The sequence below is a fragment of the Lithobates pipiens genome, unplaced genomic scaffold, assembly GCF_037356315.1.
Source record: "Lithobates pipiens isolate NorthernLeopardFrog02 unplaced genomic scaffold, aLitPip1_a1.2 Scaffold_16, whole genome shotgun sequence".
Classification (NCBI taxonomy): domain Eukaryota; kingdom Metazoa; phylum Chordata; class Amphibia; order Anura; family Ranidae; genus Lithobates; species Lithobates pipiens.
Genome location: NW_027507748.1, coordinates 275,854,976 through 275,870,973, shown reverse-complemented (window position 1 = coordinate 275,870,973; position 15,998 = coordinate 275,854,976). Strand labels below are relative to the sequence as shown.

The window sequence follows — 15,998 nt, the reverse complement described above, 5'->3', positions numbered from 1 at the left end:
CCACAGGTGGACTCCAATCAAGTTGTAGAAACATCTCAAGGATGATCAGTGGAAACAGGATGCACCTGAGATAAATATTGAGTGTCATGGCAAAGGCTGTGAATACTTATTTTTTCATTTTTTTTTTTTTTAATAAATGTGCAAAGATTTTAAACAAACTTCTTTCATGTTGTCATCATGGGGTATTGTTTGTAGAATTTCGAGGAAAATAATGAATTTAATCCATTTTGGAATATGGCTATAACATAACAAAATGTGGAAAAAGCGAAGCACTGTGAATACTTTCTGGATGCACTGTAGCCATGCATATCATTTGAATGTTAAACTGTTTTCTCTTATGTGCACCCAAGGGGGCTACAATATTTATTATTATTATTATTACTTTATTTCTGATTACTATGTTACATACACTTTTTTACTTTCAAGGCCCCTTTCACGCGACCAGCCGCAAAGATCTGCCTGTCAGTTTTTCAGGCGGATCTGAGCGGGCCACCCATTGACTTGTATAGGCAGGTGGATGTCAGCGGAGATGTGTCTCCTGCCTGTCATCCGATCTGACAAGATCCGCTGAAAAGAGATGGATGGCAATAATTTCGCCATCTGTCCAGCAGATCGGATGAAACATACATGTTGTCCATTTTTTTCATCCGATCTTCCCATAGAGGGGAGCGGGGCTCTGACAGGTCCATCCCTGCACAGTGAGCAGAGACGGAACTGTCATCCGCCTGCTCAGCAGAGATCAACATAGCTAGTGGAGTCCGCTGAGTGGATCCACCCCGTGTAAAAGGAGCCTTAGTGTTTCTCAGGATACTTATAATTAATTTTTTTTATAACTTAGGGGATCCCCCAACTTATATATATATATATAAAAAAAAAGCAGCCAAAAAAATAAAGAGCTGCTCCTGGAACTGAGGTTATTAGTTTGCATTTTTGTTAGGTTCCAAAACAACATGTCCCCATTAAAAGCAATAAATTGAATATTATTAGAGGTATTGAACGTAGCACCAACACTTTACTCAGCACTTTACATACTTCATTCTCATCAGACCCTGCCCTCAAGGAGCTTAAAATTAACATATTAAATATCTTGGGATCCCAAGATTTAAAGTGAAATGCAGAAACAGCACATCTCTGAACTGGTAAATGGAAAACATGAGGTGGGCCATGTGTAAGTAGGGAGAAGACAATGGGTTTCAAAGTAGAGAATAAGCTCAGTGATCCCATGTGAGATACTGTATATCTATTGCTTTGCATTGGCTTGCATTATCTGAACAACTGAGCTGTTAATTGATGTAATTTTGGCAAACAGTGGTGCAGCCTAGAATACTAATAGCATTTAGGAACTTGTTTTCTTATCCTTTGATTATCAGCATAATCATGTTAAATATTTTGTAATAATTTTGTGCTTATGCAACGGTGTACTATTTTACAGTAACATTTTAAATGCACTTTCTATTTATAGAATGTAATACTTTTGTATTTCTTCTAAGCACGCTTTAATCTTTGGGGTTTTAGAGATGATCTTCTTCAGCTTTTGTATTTTAATTAGTGGGGATAGTTGAGAAAAAAGCTGTATAATATTTGACTATTTTCTGACTGTAACCTGCAACAACCGTGCAGATCAGTAATGCCATATCTCTTAATATGATTCCCGGTTCTACGTCGTTGACTCAGAAAGCACTAAAACCGCTGGCCATAATAAAGTCAGGGAAACCACATTTTTAGAAATAGAGGCCAGCAAGGGAACCCCCATACAACCTCAGTAAAGCTTTTCTGAATTGTTCCCCTCTCCACCTAATCTTCCCTAACCTTGGAGCAGAAGTTAATTTATCTTTAGTATATCCTACTGGTTAATCTAATGCCGCGTACACAGGGTCGGAATTTCCAACAACAAATGTTTAATGTGAGCTCGTTGTCGGAAAATCTGACCGTGTGTATGCTCCATCGGACATTTGCTGTCGGAATTTCTGACAACAAATGTTTGAGAGCTGGGTCTCAAATTTTCCGACAACAAAACTTGTTGTTCGGAATTTCCGACAACATTTGTGTGACTGTGTGTATGCAAGACAAGTTTGAGGCAACATCCATCGGAAAAAAATTCTACGGTTTTGTTGTCGGAATGTCCGATCGTGTGTACGCGGCATTTGATTTGACTGTGGTTTGTGCCTTGCATACATTGATAGGGCACATCGGATTCAAATTGTCTGCATGGTTTTTGTTTATAAATGAACTTTTTAATCAAGCTGTATAGCAATCCACTTGCGACTGTGCACAAAAGAGATGTTCCACTCACCTGCGGATATATTGAGTAGTTTACATGCTGTCTCAATATCTTTTAAAACTTCCCCTACAACCATAGTCTGCATTTGTTCCAAAGAATGTTCCTCTAGGTGTAGTGATGTTTGGTATTCCAGCTCATGATGAAGTCCTTGACTGTCTATAACAGGGCATTGCTCAGGTTCCTTTTGAACTTCTCTTTGTGAACTTGGCAAGAGACTTTTGGGAGCCCAGTTTCCTCCATCACCACTGTACAGCATGTCACAAAATGGCAGGTAGTACCCAGGTGCACCCTCTTCAGAAGGCTTATCCAAGCTAGTCAGTGAGGAATCCTGCAGCTCCAAGTGCGTTGCAGTAGGAAGGTTTGTTCCACTGCTCCCCATGCCGTAAGACTGTAAGCAGGAATACCTGGAAATAAAATTGTAAACATTCTCATTTTTACTGAAACATTCCATATTCATCTTATAGTTATACTTTTTTCTACTTTTTGTCCTGATTTTAACACATTTTTAGAAGTGAAATAGGTCAAACTTTAATAAATTTGGTGCATCATACTGTAATTCAGAATACGTATTTTCATAGCAAAGCTGGATACTGTAAGAGATGTTTCTTTTTGAAGCCACGTACAGTATTGTGTTCCAGACACATTTGTGTATTTCACATGTAACTTCGATTTTTCTTATAACCTATAGAAGCCATAAGCTATTGGGTTCTTCAATATATCAACTCAAGTGTGTCTGAAAGCAAAGCCCAGAACTCAGTAAATATGTTTATAATATCAAATGTCTCCTGCACTCAGCCCCAATTCCTACCTGTGTGACTAGTGTTATTTCAATTCAGGTGTCATTTTTCTTTTCAAGGGGAGCCTAGAAATGGTAGGACAGGCTCCCGATCATGTAATCAACTTGGTTGGATGTCACAGTTATCACGTGAAAGGGAGCTCATCTTACCGGCTTGATCTTCACTGTGTGACCAGGAGCTGTTAGTGACAGTGCAGTCACAGTGATAATAGCATATTTTGTGCTAAGCATGCTGCTTGCACAAAATATATTCCAGCCATATGCATTTGTGGGGCAGCATAGCACAAGGCCCAACCCTGTGCCACTACATGCGGGAAGGGGTTAAAGTAAATCTGTGCCCAGACTATGGTAATTAAACTTTACACATATTCTTAATAAGTTGCAAAAAGTTTTAAACCAAGCCATCCATGACTTACAGTATCTAGCTGCTTTCAATGTGAATTTACTCCTTCTCAAGGATCAAGGCAAAGACTCTGAAGTTGGGTTTTAGTCTGTTTCTAACAGCTTTAAAAAGATCTACTGGGTGTTTACATTAGAGGGCTAACATCTTGCCAAGTTCTGTTCTCATTAAAAACGAACTGCCTGTATTATGAACTTTGAAAATTAGTTTCTTCACAGCCGTACTGCAAACACAGAAAATATCATATGTACACTGCCATTATAAACCTCCTGAAAATCACAGTTGCCTTGGCAAAATAATGTCCTGTTTTTAGTACTTTCAAAGACACTGGCTTGAAACAAGTATGCAACTTAGAACTTCTGGCTGTAGCCACTGGGATTGTTTGTAAAAAACTGACAGGCAGACTCCTGGCCTGGCTGCACTGCCATCCAATTGCTTCCACACCACCCCCCCCCCCCCCAGTACTGGTGCCCCCCCACTGGTGCCCCCGCCTGGAACTGACATGGTGGATGCCGGCGGGAGGAGCGGGGGGAACAGCAGACACATCTCCGCTCTTCTCCTCTCCTTGTTGGCTAGCATAGCCAGGAAGGGATGTATTGCAATGCTATGTGCATTGCAATACTTTCAGTGGAGCTCAGAAGAAGCATGCAGAGTCTTTTAGACCCTGCATGTCCCATTAAAGAGAACCTGTCACCTAAAAATCATCACATTGGGGACTTTTTTGTTCTCCATGTGATGAGAATTTTTTTTTTCCAAAAATAAAGTTAGACCCAAGCACATAAAATACCCCCCCCCCCAAAAAAAATGTTTAGGCCCCCCACGCCCACACATGAACATATATACATAGGTTGGACTTGATGCACTTGTGTTTTTTTTCCGACCTTACTTATTATGTAACTATGTAACATAAATGCATGCGTCGGGGGTACCTACATGAGAATACGGTGATTACTGTACACGTTACATATCGCCACAGACGCCAAAGTAAGAGGAATAGTTCTAGCACAAGACCTCCTCCATAACGCTAAACTGATGACCTAAAGGGGGCATTTGAAGCATCACCTATATAAATGAATGACTTGTATAGCGTTGCCTATGCGAACCAAATCGCCTCAGGGCGCTTACTGCTGGTGTCCGTCTGGGTGTAGCATGGTCCTTTACCCCGTAGGGTCCCGACATGCTTACAAACACATACACGGCCCAGTTTTTTTAGACAAGATCTAATTAACCTACCAGCATGTCTTTGGAGTGTAGGCTACTGATGTATGTCGCCATTTTATGGACGCATACAAGTTAAAGGTTTGACATGTTGGGTATCTGTTTACTCGGTGCAACCTTGTCTTTTATATTTTATTTTACCAAAAATGTCAGTAGTTTATTGCATTTGTTTGCCCTAAAATTTACTTTAGTGTGATTTTTTTACTGAAATTTGTCATTTCCTAGACCTTTGCGGCAATTTATCAAGAAAAAAAGTTAGACTTACTGTCTTTTTTTTGGGGGGGGGGGGGTGCTTCAAAATTCTCTGTCTATGGGCTCCTGAGATGTAAATGCAGCCCCGGGTACCACTAATAATGTTTAGTAAGAAATTGTCATGTAGTTGGCTATAAATATTAGTAAAGCCCAGTGATAAAACAATACCAACAGCACTTTTTTGCTGCTAATTGAAGTCCAACAGCTTATTCTTGTATCCAACCCAAGAGAAGTTAGTAAAACAAAAATGGATGTTGAATTCATAATAGATACCCTCTTCTATATTCAAAGATAAGGATAATTAGCTTCTGCCCTAAATGACCCTAGTGTTTTGGTGTCTATAGAAATATGCTAGGAAAGTTCAATTGCAAGCTCCAGTAGGGACTGATGTTAATTCTGAATATTTACTCTGCAAAACATTGCAAAAGAATATCAGCACTGTCTAAATACAGGTTGAGCGGAGCGGATAAACCACCAGACATGATTAAAATGATGCCCTGCAAAGTAAGAAGGATAACTAATGTGGTTGAGCAGCATGGCAAAATGGAAAACACAGGACGCCGTCACAAGCACACATATCAAGGGACAAGTTTTTAAAGTCAGAGTGTTAAAGCTTCCTTTTCTAAATGGAAATAGGTTCTTCTTTTTCCTCTTGCTGCATTAATATGGAACTATATTTCCTACCCTTCCACCTCCTGCCCACTGGGCACAAGGAAAATGATTACTCAAAGTAACCATTCAAATTTCAGCTCTGTCAAACTTAGAATCTATAAAAATGTTTGCGCATTGGTTGCTACAAAGCTTTGCAGACTGCAAAATAAACCTGGGTGACAGATTGTTAATATATCTTGGTTATCTTACTATATCTTGGCTCTGTTTAATGACCTGCACAATAGTTATATATACACACAAATGTATTACATGACTGTGTAACTAATACATAAACCAAGAACTTACTAGGTTAAATCCGGATTTCTACAAGACAAGGAAGCATATAGTGGTGTTGGTTTTACTAAAATACTTTCTAAAAAGATGCATCCCAAAGTAACATATTTTACTGATAACTAGAATTTATTTGACATATGTCTGTACCTAAAATATTGCATTGTAAATTAAAAAGTATTGTACATTCCTCTAAACTAATAGCAGTTTATGTTTTATTCGATTATGTTCAATTCACCAGTCCAATCTCTTTTGCTAATTCTATATACGTTGCTAAGTGGTGTTTAGAACACTGAAATCCCATATATTCCAGTGGATGAACATAGATAAAGACATTTCTAAGCTTGTTAAAGGGACCGTCCCTAGCATAATAAAAGACCTCCCTTTGAAGGAATAAGACTTAAAAGATGGTGACATGAAGTGGCAGCCATGACCATACCAAGGTCAAATGGTTTAGCCTCACTGGATATTTTGTCATATTAACACTTATGTTAGTTTTAAAAGTGAATTTTGTAAATGTTTGCTGAAGTTATCCAGTCTGCAGGAAGATAATTAAAGGTAAACTAGACATGGCTTCCTTTTGAAAGCGTCAAACCGCACTATGGTCACACCTGTAGATTTTGCTTTTGCTAACAACTACGCCACTGTGCTTCCTGAGGTCAACTATTCACATCATATTGTACATAAGAGATGTAACTAGCAAACATACATGTATTCACATACAAAACATGTACATTATAGACATAAAATGCTACATTTTCTAAGCTACAAAACAACATATATATATATATATATATATATATAGATATATATATATATCTATATATAGATATAGATATATAGATATATAGATATATATATAGATATAAATAAGACTACACCCTTAAGCTGCCTGCTTTTCAAACAACTCAGTATTATAAAAATGTTAGAATTTAAGGTGTTTGGAACAGAACATTCTATAAACAATGGCAAAAAAAATAAAAATCATGGGATCCAAACAGTGACATATAATCCTACAGCATACAGAGTCACCTGTTTGTGTCATCTTAAACTCTTTCAATATGGCTCATTCTTACCTGTTTAAAACAGAAGAGATTTCCATGTGGTATTCAGAAACGATAAACTGCTTTTGGTTGAAGTCATAGAAATATATGCTTGGGTGTCTTAAGAGTAAGTGCTTGTGAATAATTGGATGATAGGATATAGGATCTGTGGGTACCAAACTAAAAACTAAGTAACAGTATGGTACAAACCCTAAATATAGCGGCACTGTTCATAGCTAATGGTCTTACAGTTAGTATTTTGTTTGAATACAGAAAAATAAAAAATAAAACATCAAAGTCCAAAAAAAAAAATGCAATATGGAAAAATAATGGCGGTGAGAGAAACTGCCAAAAATGTTAAGAAGATCATAAAATATCTAAAACGTTATATCTAAGTAACGGGATTTAAGTTCTAATGCGTAAAATGAAGCATTGTTCTTTTCTCCATTTTTAAGTTAAAATGTAGAACTTTACCTGTCCAGAAAGTGAAGTGCCACCTTGGGATATCACAGTGTCATTTGTATCAAGTCACAGACAACTCTCTTTCACTTCTGTTTCACGTTCTCTCTCCCAATCTCTATTGCCTTCTATCTCTCTCTTTCCCTCCTCTTTTTCTTTAAGGCCCTCTCTCCTCCCTCTGTCTCTCGCTGACGATGCTTTAAATCCTGGAAGAGACACGTGTCCCTGGTGCAAAGGATGTCTCTATTTCTTCTATTTCTTCCTCCTTTCTTTGCTTGCCTGTTTAAATACCTTGCATCTCCCAACTTTTTCCTTCAGTTTTTTTCTTCCTATTCGTTATCTTTAAGATAACAAAGATTTCTTTGTTTTTTGTTTCCTTTTTTTTTTTCTTCTTCTATCCTTTTCTAGTTATTTCACTGTTTCTATGATTTTTGTCTTCTTTTATCTCATTTCCTTTCTATAAATGCCTTTAGCTCTATCCCTTCTTTTCTGATTCCCCCTCTGAAGTCTCCCTGTGTTCACCTTCTGTCCTTTTCTTTCTTGTTTCTTATTCTCTTTCTCTCTTCTCTCTAGAGGAATCATCTTAGTTTATATAGTGCTATCCCGTACCTGAGTAAACACACCCTGTATGCTCACATTTAACAGGTGCAGGACCTGCCCGCTTAACTCTTCAGTGACACTATTGTGACATGTACCTAAAAACTGATAACAACTAAGTCAAGAGCTGGAAATTCCTGTAACCTGCATTTGCTAAGAAATGATAATATCTATAATCACTGTGACATATACACAGGTATATGTGAATTAACGTACTACTGCACAGAATATTTACGCTACAGTCACACCTCTGCATTTGTCATGGTATGTTAAATCTTGCTTTCTGCATCTTATGTTTGGCTTTGGGCAAATTTTCTTTAGAGATAATGAACGTCTAAAATGCTCTGCATAAAAATCTGAGGGAAATGAATAAAGCCTTAACATGACACTAAACCTTGGTTGAACAAATATATTCTATTCAAGTGTGTATTTTTAACTCTAAAAAGTGCCTTCTGTTGTGCTCAGCCTCCTCCAAGTCTCCAAATTCCTTTTTTTGCTGCTGTGATCCAACTTTCTGTTTTAGGATGGCTACATTCATCCATACTCATCCATCGTACCATACCATCAGGGAGGCATGTGATTGGCCCCAAATGTATTCTGTAGAAGGACAACAACCCCAAACATACAGCCAATGTCATTAAGAACTATCTTCAGTGTAAAGAAGAACAAGGAGTCCTGAAAACGATGCGTTGGCCCCCACAGAGCCCTGATCCCAACATCATCGAGTCTGTCTGGGATTACATGAAGAGACAGAAGGATTTGAGACAGCCTACATCCACAGAAGATCTGTGCTTAGTTACATAGTTAGTCAGGTTGAAGAAAGACACAAGTCCATCCAGTTCAAACACAAAAAAAAAAAGAAGATGTTTGGAACAACCTACCTACCGAGTTCCTTCCTGTCCAATCCACAGGCTAATCACACCAAATATTGATTTGATTTTGATTTTTCTTCTGTTCGCTCACTTTGCATTTTGTAAATGTATCAAAATAAACAATTAAAATATATATATTTTTTAAAGCATTCTTACTTTACAGGGTTTCTTCACACCTGCCTAAAACTTTTGCACAGTACAGTACATCCACAATCTAGTTGCATGACCTTCTTTAGGCATCACAGAGTGCCATCTGCTCATCCAGAGAGAACTGTGGAAATCCCAAAGTTTCTGTGATGATTCTGTTCCTATCCCATGCCAAGTACAATTCATGCATGATTGTGTAAAAAGTTATTTGCATGGCCAGCTGTTGTATTTTGTATTTGGTGGTGGGATCAATGAAACATAAGCAAAAAAATTTGGCAATTCTACCAAAATTAAAATTAAAAATTATTTTAATTAATTTAATCATCCCTAAGTCCACAAGAGCCCGATCCATAAGATCGTTAAAAGGGTTATGAAGGTTTTTTACCTATGCATTAAGGTGAAAAAACACCTGTCAGTGACCAGCCCCCCCCCCCCCCCATTTTACTTACCTGACCCCTTGAATTTATCTTTCTGCCCAGGGTTCTCGGCTGTTGATTGGATAAATTGATAGCAGCGCAGCCATTGGCTCCTGCTGTTGTCAATCAAATCCAATGACACGAGTGCCTGGGGGCGGGGCTGAGTCCTGCATTTGGCCTCTATGGTCCCCGAATGCTGGAATCGGGAGCACGCCCACAAGGCAACTCCACGGGAGAGCACTTCTCCCAGGGGTTATCTGATGTGGGGAGGAGCCAAGAGAGCTGCCGAGGAACCCCAGAATAGCAGGTTCGGGGCCACTCTTTGCAAAACGAGCTGCACAGTGGAGGTAACTATGATATGTTTGTTATTTAAAAAAGTTAGTGTCCCTTTAATACATTGTACACCATGCTGAAAAACTTCTGGTACTGTTCCTTCTGGGTTTTATCACTACAAAATGCATTTTCTTTCTTGTTAATTAGAACCAACAGGGAAGTGTGCTTTTATATTCAATAATTATAATATTAGTTGTCAATTACCTCAAAACAAGATATATTCATGACCTTAGCTATATCATATAGATCAGTGTTTCTCAACTCCAGTCCTCAAGGCACCCCAACAGGTCATGTTTTCAGGCTTTCCATTATTTTGCACAGGTGATTTGATCAGTTTTACTGCCTTAGTAATTACCACAGCCTTTCATCTGAGGGAAATCCTGAAAACATGTCACGTTGGGGCACCTTGAGGACTGGAGTTGAGAAACACTGATATAGATCATGAACATTAAAGCGTAGCTCCACCCAAAAATGTAACTTCTGCTTGAAGTGAAAGTGACCCCTGACATGCCACATTTGTCATGTCATTCTTTTGGGGAGGGGGGGCAGATATCCTATTTTTAGGGGCATCCAGCTCCCACTTCCTCCTGGGGCTCTGCGGAGCCAGAAGGAAGTTCACCTCTCCCCCCCCCCTCCGTGCAATCTTCTGGAACACGTCACAGGTTCCAGAAGATTGCCCAGCCAATCACAGCGCGTGAATTGCGTGCCTGGCTGTGAACCACAGCTGGGCACCTACAGTCACAATGCCGGCGCCGCAGAGAAGTGGAGGAGGAGAGGAGCGGGGCTTTGTTTGCCCGCATCGCTGGACCGTGGGACAGGTGAGTGTTGGATTAGTAAAAGTCAGCAGCTACACTTTTTGTAGCTGCTGACTTTGATATGGAAAAAGACCATGTGCTGGCCATTTATTTAACATACTGTCATTTATTTGCAGGTGATCCAGCTTCTTTCCAACCAACACACATTGCAACATACTTGCCTATACTACTTTCTATAGGGACAGCTACCTAATGGCTAAAGGCTTCCAATTACGCATTCTGTATTCTACGATCCACCATTTCTAGAAATGTACATCCTGCAGTTATCACACAGTGCTAAGGATGATGGTATATCAATAATGATAATGGTAATATGTACTCTTGATTTGGCCACAATTGGTGTTTCTAAAGAATAGGTGATGCTTGGAATAGATTTTCAGCAGAGGTAGTCAACAGTGAACAGTAAGGCCCCTTTCACACGGGACGGATCAGTAATGATCCGCCCCGTGATGATCCGCTTGCTCAGCAGGGAACGCTCCGTTGTCCCCGCTGAGCCAGCGGCGGACAGGGCGGTCTCTGCACACTGTGCCGGGACCGCCCTGTCAGCTCTCTGCTCTCCTCTATGGGGGATCGGATGAGCACGGACCGTCTGTCCGTGTTCATCCGATCCGCTCTAAAGACGGATAGAAAAATAGGATTTTCCTCCGTCTGCAGAATCGGACAATAGCGGAGGCGGGCGATAGCGGGTGTCTGCGGATGTTCATCCGCAGACACCCGCTATCCCATAGGGATGCATGTATGTCCCGTATTTCATCCGCAAACGGATGGATGAAATACAGACATAATGTCCGCATGTGTGAAAGAGGTCTAAGTAGATTCAAACATGCTTGGGACAAACATCAATCAATACTCAGACAAATAAGAAAAAAAAAAATTAAGACTTGATGAACTACTTGGTCGTTTTTTTTTTTTTTTTTGCTGTCACCCTTTTATGTTTCTTCTGTACAACTTTAAACAATTGGTTTGTGGATCAGATACATTTGAACAGGTGTGAATGTTTGTAATGCAAGTAATTGCTAAAAAGATAAATACTCCTTTGTGTTTGTGTTTCCTGCGTAATAAGGATTGAAAGAAATGATCAATGATTGCAGTTTACTCATTTGGGTACATTTTTTATTTACTGGATGATTAAAAGAAACAAACTTTCCCCTTTCCTCTGAACTTGAAAAGCATGTGGGGTCTAGCTGCCTCCTGGATTAAATGAGCCTGCTTCTACATCACAGGGGTGATTTAATAAAGGCAAATAGGTGCTTCATTTTGAAAGGGAATTTGCTTTTAGCTTGGTGAATGTGGTGAAAATTCACTTTGCAATGAATACCCAAGGAAAATAAAGAAAATTTATTTTTGCTTGCACACAAATCAGCAGAACTTACATAGTAGGTGAGGTTGAAAAAAGACACAAGTCCATCAAGTCATTTTATTTTTGGCTTTTATGTTAACAGCACACTATATTGAATAAGTGCACCACTCCCCCATCTTTTTTCTTACAGCCTGTTGTCCCACCCTAAATGGGGTAAGTCTCGATTATCCTCTCGGGTGCTGTCCTGGAAGATGTTTTGGGAAAATTCAAATGAGACTTTCCAATAGTCTTTCGGGACAGCAATAACCGGCCTTTTTTTTTTTGCTGTATATTATGATACAGTTGTGCTCATAAGTTTACATACATAGTAGGTGAGGTTGAAAAAAGACACAAGTCCATCAAGTCCAACCTATGTGTGTGATTATATGTCAGTATTACATTGTATATCCCTGTATGTTGCTGTCGTTCAGGTGATTATCTAATAGTTTCTTGAAACTATCAATGCCCCCCGCTGAGACCCCTGCCAGTGGAAGGGAATTCCATATCCTTGCCGCTCTTACAGTAAAGAACCCTCTAGTAGGTTTAAGGTTAAACCTCTTTTCTTCTAATTTTAATGAGTGGCCACGAGTCTTGTGAAATCCCTTTTGTGAAAAAGTTGGGGTCACCAGTATGGGATTTGTATATTGAAATCAACTTCGCCTCATTTACTAAGCTGAGGAAACATTCTCTTGCAAAGTGAACAGCTTATATGCCTTTAGTAAATCAATCCCATAATGTAATTGACGTACAGGTTTAATGAAGAACCCTACCCATTGGATTATAGCATATAGTGTCTAAAGATATACCGCCTTTGTTATACTGCCATTGTTAATCCTACTGCCTTAAGTTCTCCCATCAGTCATCTTTCCTTACTATTCACATTATCTACAAGAATTAAGGTAGATGTAAACCAAAACTGAATGATATTTAGTTTAACTGCTTGCCTCCCGTCATATAACGGCGCCACAGACAAGGAAGTGTCGGTAATTGGCACTCCTCGCCTCTCACTGACAGAGTGTGTGGCGAGGAGAGCCGATCACCGGCATCTCCACGCAGGGGGACATCTAGGAATGTAATCAGGGCACTGATCATCAGTGCCCTGATTACATTATAGCAATATAGTATAGCAATACAGTGTCACAATACAGTGTCCACCATTGCCCATCAATGCCAGCAATCAGTGGCCACCAGTGCCACCAATCAGTGCCCATTAGCGATGCCAGTCAGTGCTGGCAATCAGTGCTGCCCATGAATGCCCATAACTGCTGTCGATCAATGCCCATCAGTGTCGCCCATCAGTGCGACCCATCAATGCCTATCAGTGCCGTCTATCGATGCTGCCTATCCATTCTGCCTATCAGTGCCCACCAGTGCCACGTAACAGTGCCGCCTATTAGTGCCCATAAGTGCAGAATATTAGTGCCTCCTCATCAGTGCCACCTCATCAGTGCCCATAAGTGCCCCCTCACCAATGCTCACCAGTTCAGCCTATCAGTGCCCATCAGTGCTGCCTCATCAGCACACATCAGTGAAGGTGAAAAATTACTTAGTTACAAAATTTACTGACAGAAAAAAAAGTTAAAAAAAAACTTTTTTTTTTCAAAATGTTTGGTCTTTTTTTGGTAAAAAATAAAAAACCCAGCAGTGATTAAATACCACCAAAAGAAAGCTCTATTTGTGTGAAGAAAATTATAAAAAATGTGTTTGGGTACAGTGTAACACGCCCGCGCAATTATCATTCAAACTGCGACAGCGCTGAAAGCTGAAAAATGGCTTGGGCAGGAAGGGGGTGTAAGTGCCCGGTAGGCAAGTGGTTAATAGAGCACTGATTATCATACGCACCTTTTTTATTTTTAATAAAGGGCCTATTTTCTAATTTTTCCCCATTTATTGTACCTTGGTGCTGCTGATCTCCTGCAGCCTCTTTACCACCATTTCCTATCTACATCCCTGTTCTCCAGCGATGGTTGTATGGCATTTCTCTTGGCAGATTTTCTGCAATTGATAACAGAGAAATGTGCTTTCACAATGTCCAATGTTTGAAAAAGTCCAACTGGCGGCTCCTTCAGAAGCATGTGATGATTGTGGCTCCTGCGCTAAAAGCATGTCTGATGGGGTGACAACACTGGGATGCAGTTGACAGACAGTGAGAGGGCTTGTCATTCATAATAGGAAGTGCCAGAACAAGGACCTTCAGGGTAGAATCGGCAGGTATTCCTTTAATGATAGCTGCAGATTACTTTTGAAACTACATTACCTTATTAAAGCTTATATGAGATTTTTTGTGGTTGGGTTTACATACAGAATACTTTAAGTAAGGCTCCATTGACTTACATTAGCAGGCAGAGTAGCGGCACCAGTGGAGGAAACTGAAAGAGTCATAATGTCAAATTATTAAGGCACAATCCTTAAACTAACTATAACTGTACATACAGACAACATTATTTACCATGTTCATTAAATTCATGGACTTCTCATAAGACGAATATATCTAAACTTATATTCTCACATTTACCCTGGAAAGCAAAATGTCTTTCAAACTGTAGAGATGAAGACCAATACATTGTCTACAGAGTAGTGTTCACATTAATGAAAGCTTCTAGTTTGTTCAATGAAAATGTCAATATATTCTACCTGGTCCCTCCCACCGCTTCAACTGTTTTCAAGATTTTCTCAGGCTCTTCAATCTCCACCTCATTTAAAAAAAAAAAAGAAAAGAAGGAAGAAAAGATAATGTTATTGCACATAGACCAGGCTTAGACTTAACTGTAGTAACTGCTATGAATTTTCCCAGAAATGGCTGATTACTTTTTCTTTTTGTTGAAAGGTTGGATTCTTTTTTGTAAAGTCTACTTGATAGAACCTTTTTCTATAAGCAGTCCAACCAAAAACTAATGAGTGTGTACATATTAGTACAGTTTAAAAATAAATATAAATGACTGACAATCAGTTAACAATGGTGTAGAACTCATTGGAGGTCTTAGTTAATTTTACCATGGTAACTTGCCATTGGTGATGGTAGCAAAGCGTGTTTTGATTCCCATTTTTATCCTTGATATGTCAGGTCCCTCGAAATGCTAAAGTTTGCAATTTTCTGAAAGAGTACTTCCATTGATCATTTTGAGAACAGAGTTGTGAGGAAGCTTTGTGTAAGTCTTTTCCATGGAATGTGATGGACGATTAAATCACTGTATTTGTGACCATTGTGCCCATTTTGCACCTGACCCATATCCTTTAACACTCAAGCACAGACAGCATGTTTGTCACAGAAACAATATCAAGTTCAATAAGGTAGTCTTTAAAAATGCTACTGTTAAAAGGTTACATTTCAAAAACCCAAAAAGTCCTTTGGTCACGAAACGTAGCAAATCTGTTGAATATTAAGTAGTTATTGTACTGTACTTTAGGTAACTGTTTCCACATTTATGGATTTGGACAGCCTTAATATAAAGTTTGCAGTGGTCTTCATGGCTCAGGTAGGTAAAGCTTAGGAGGAATGGCTGTGGTGTTTGTGTGGGAGCGGAGCTTTAACGCTAACGTGGCCCCAGTGGGAAAAGGGTCGCAAACATATGCGTATCCAACATTTTTAACCAAACACCATTTGAAATATATTTCACATGTCCTTGGTTAGGTGTCTAATTGGTCTAGAAGTGTATCTTGTTAATCAGAAAACAGCTAATATACCTAGAAATAATCCACTTAAAGCTTGGGTCAACATATCCTCCCTGATTGCGGTCACGCCTAGTCTTCCCTGTCCATTCACTGAATTAGCATACTTGCAACACAACTGTGCCCACCCAGACTGTATTCTCCAAAGTTGCTTTGCATGATGCTTTATTGACATTGGAGGATTTAAGCCCTCAAGGCAGCAACCTTTCTGAATGATGCAGCCTGCTAAATAATCTTGCAGATTGGGTTCCAGTTTACACCATAAAAGAATAAAGGAAAGAGGAGACTAACGCAGACAAACATTGTCAGTACCAATTTTCTCAAAAGGAAACAGTAGCAACTGGGGCGGAACTTCAAAACTGACAAATTCGTGTTCTTTCATAATTTTTTTGTAATGTTATCTAATGTTTTTGGATGAA

The 15,998-nt window shown here is 39.4% G+C and overlaps 1 protein-coding gene across 2 annotated transcripts in view; it reads right to left on the bottom strand.

The window, feature by feature from the left end:
* Window positions 1-7,997, bottom strand: part of SPDEF (SAM pointed domain containing ETS transcription factor) — a 41,040-nt gene extending 33,043 nt beyond the window's left edge. The window contains exons 1-3 of one of the 2 annotated variants that reach the window (XM_077481442.1): window positions 7,407-7,997; window positions 6,966-7,098; window positions 2,294-2,685 (exon numbers count right to left, since the gene is read on the bottom strand). In XM_077481442.1, the coding sequence (XP_077337568.1) occupies window positions 2,294-2,685; window positions 6,966-6,991 (418 nt within the window). In that variant the 5' untranslated portion in view covers window positions 6,992-7,098; window positions 7,407-7,997. The remainder of the gene's footprint in view (window positions 1-2,293; window positions 2,686-6,965; window positions 7,099-7,406) is intronic. The other variant, XM_077481443.1, reaches the window with a different exon arrangement.
* Window positions 7,998-15,998: the final 8,001 nt, after the last annotated feature.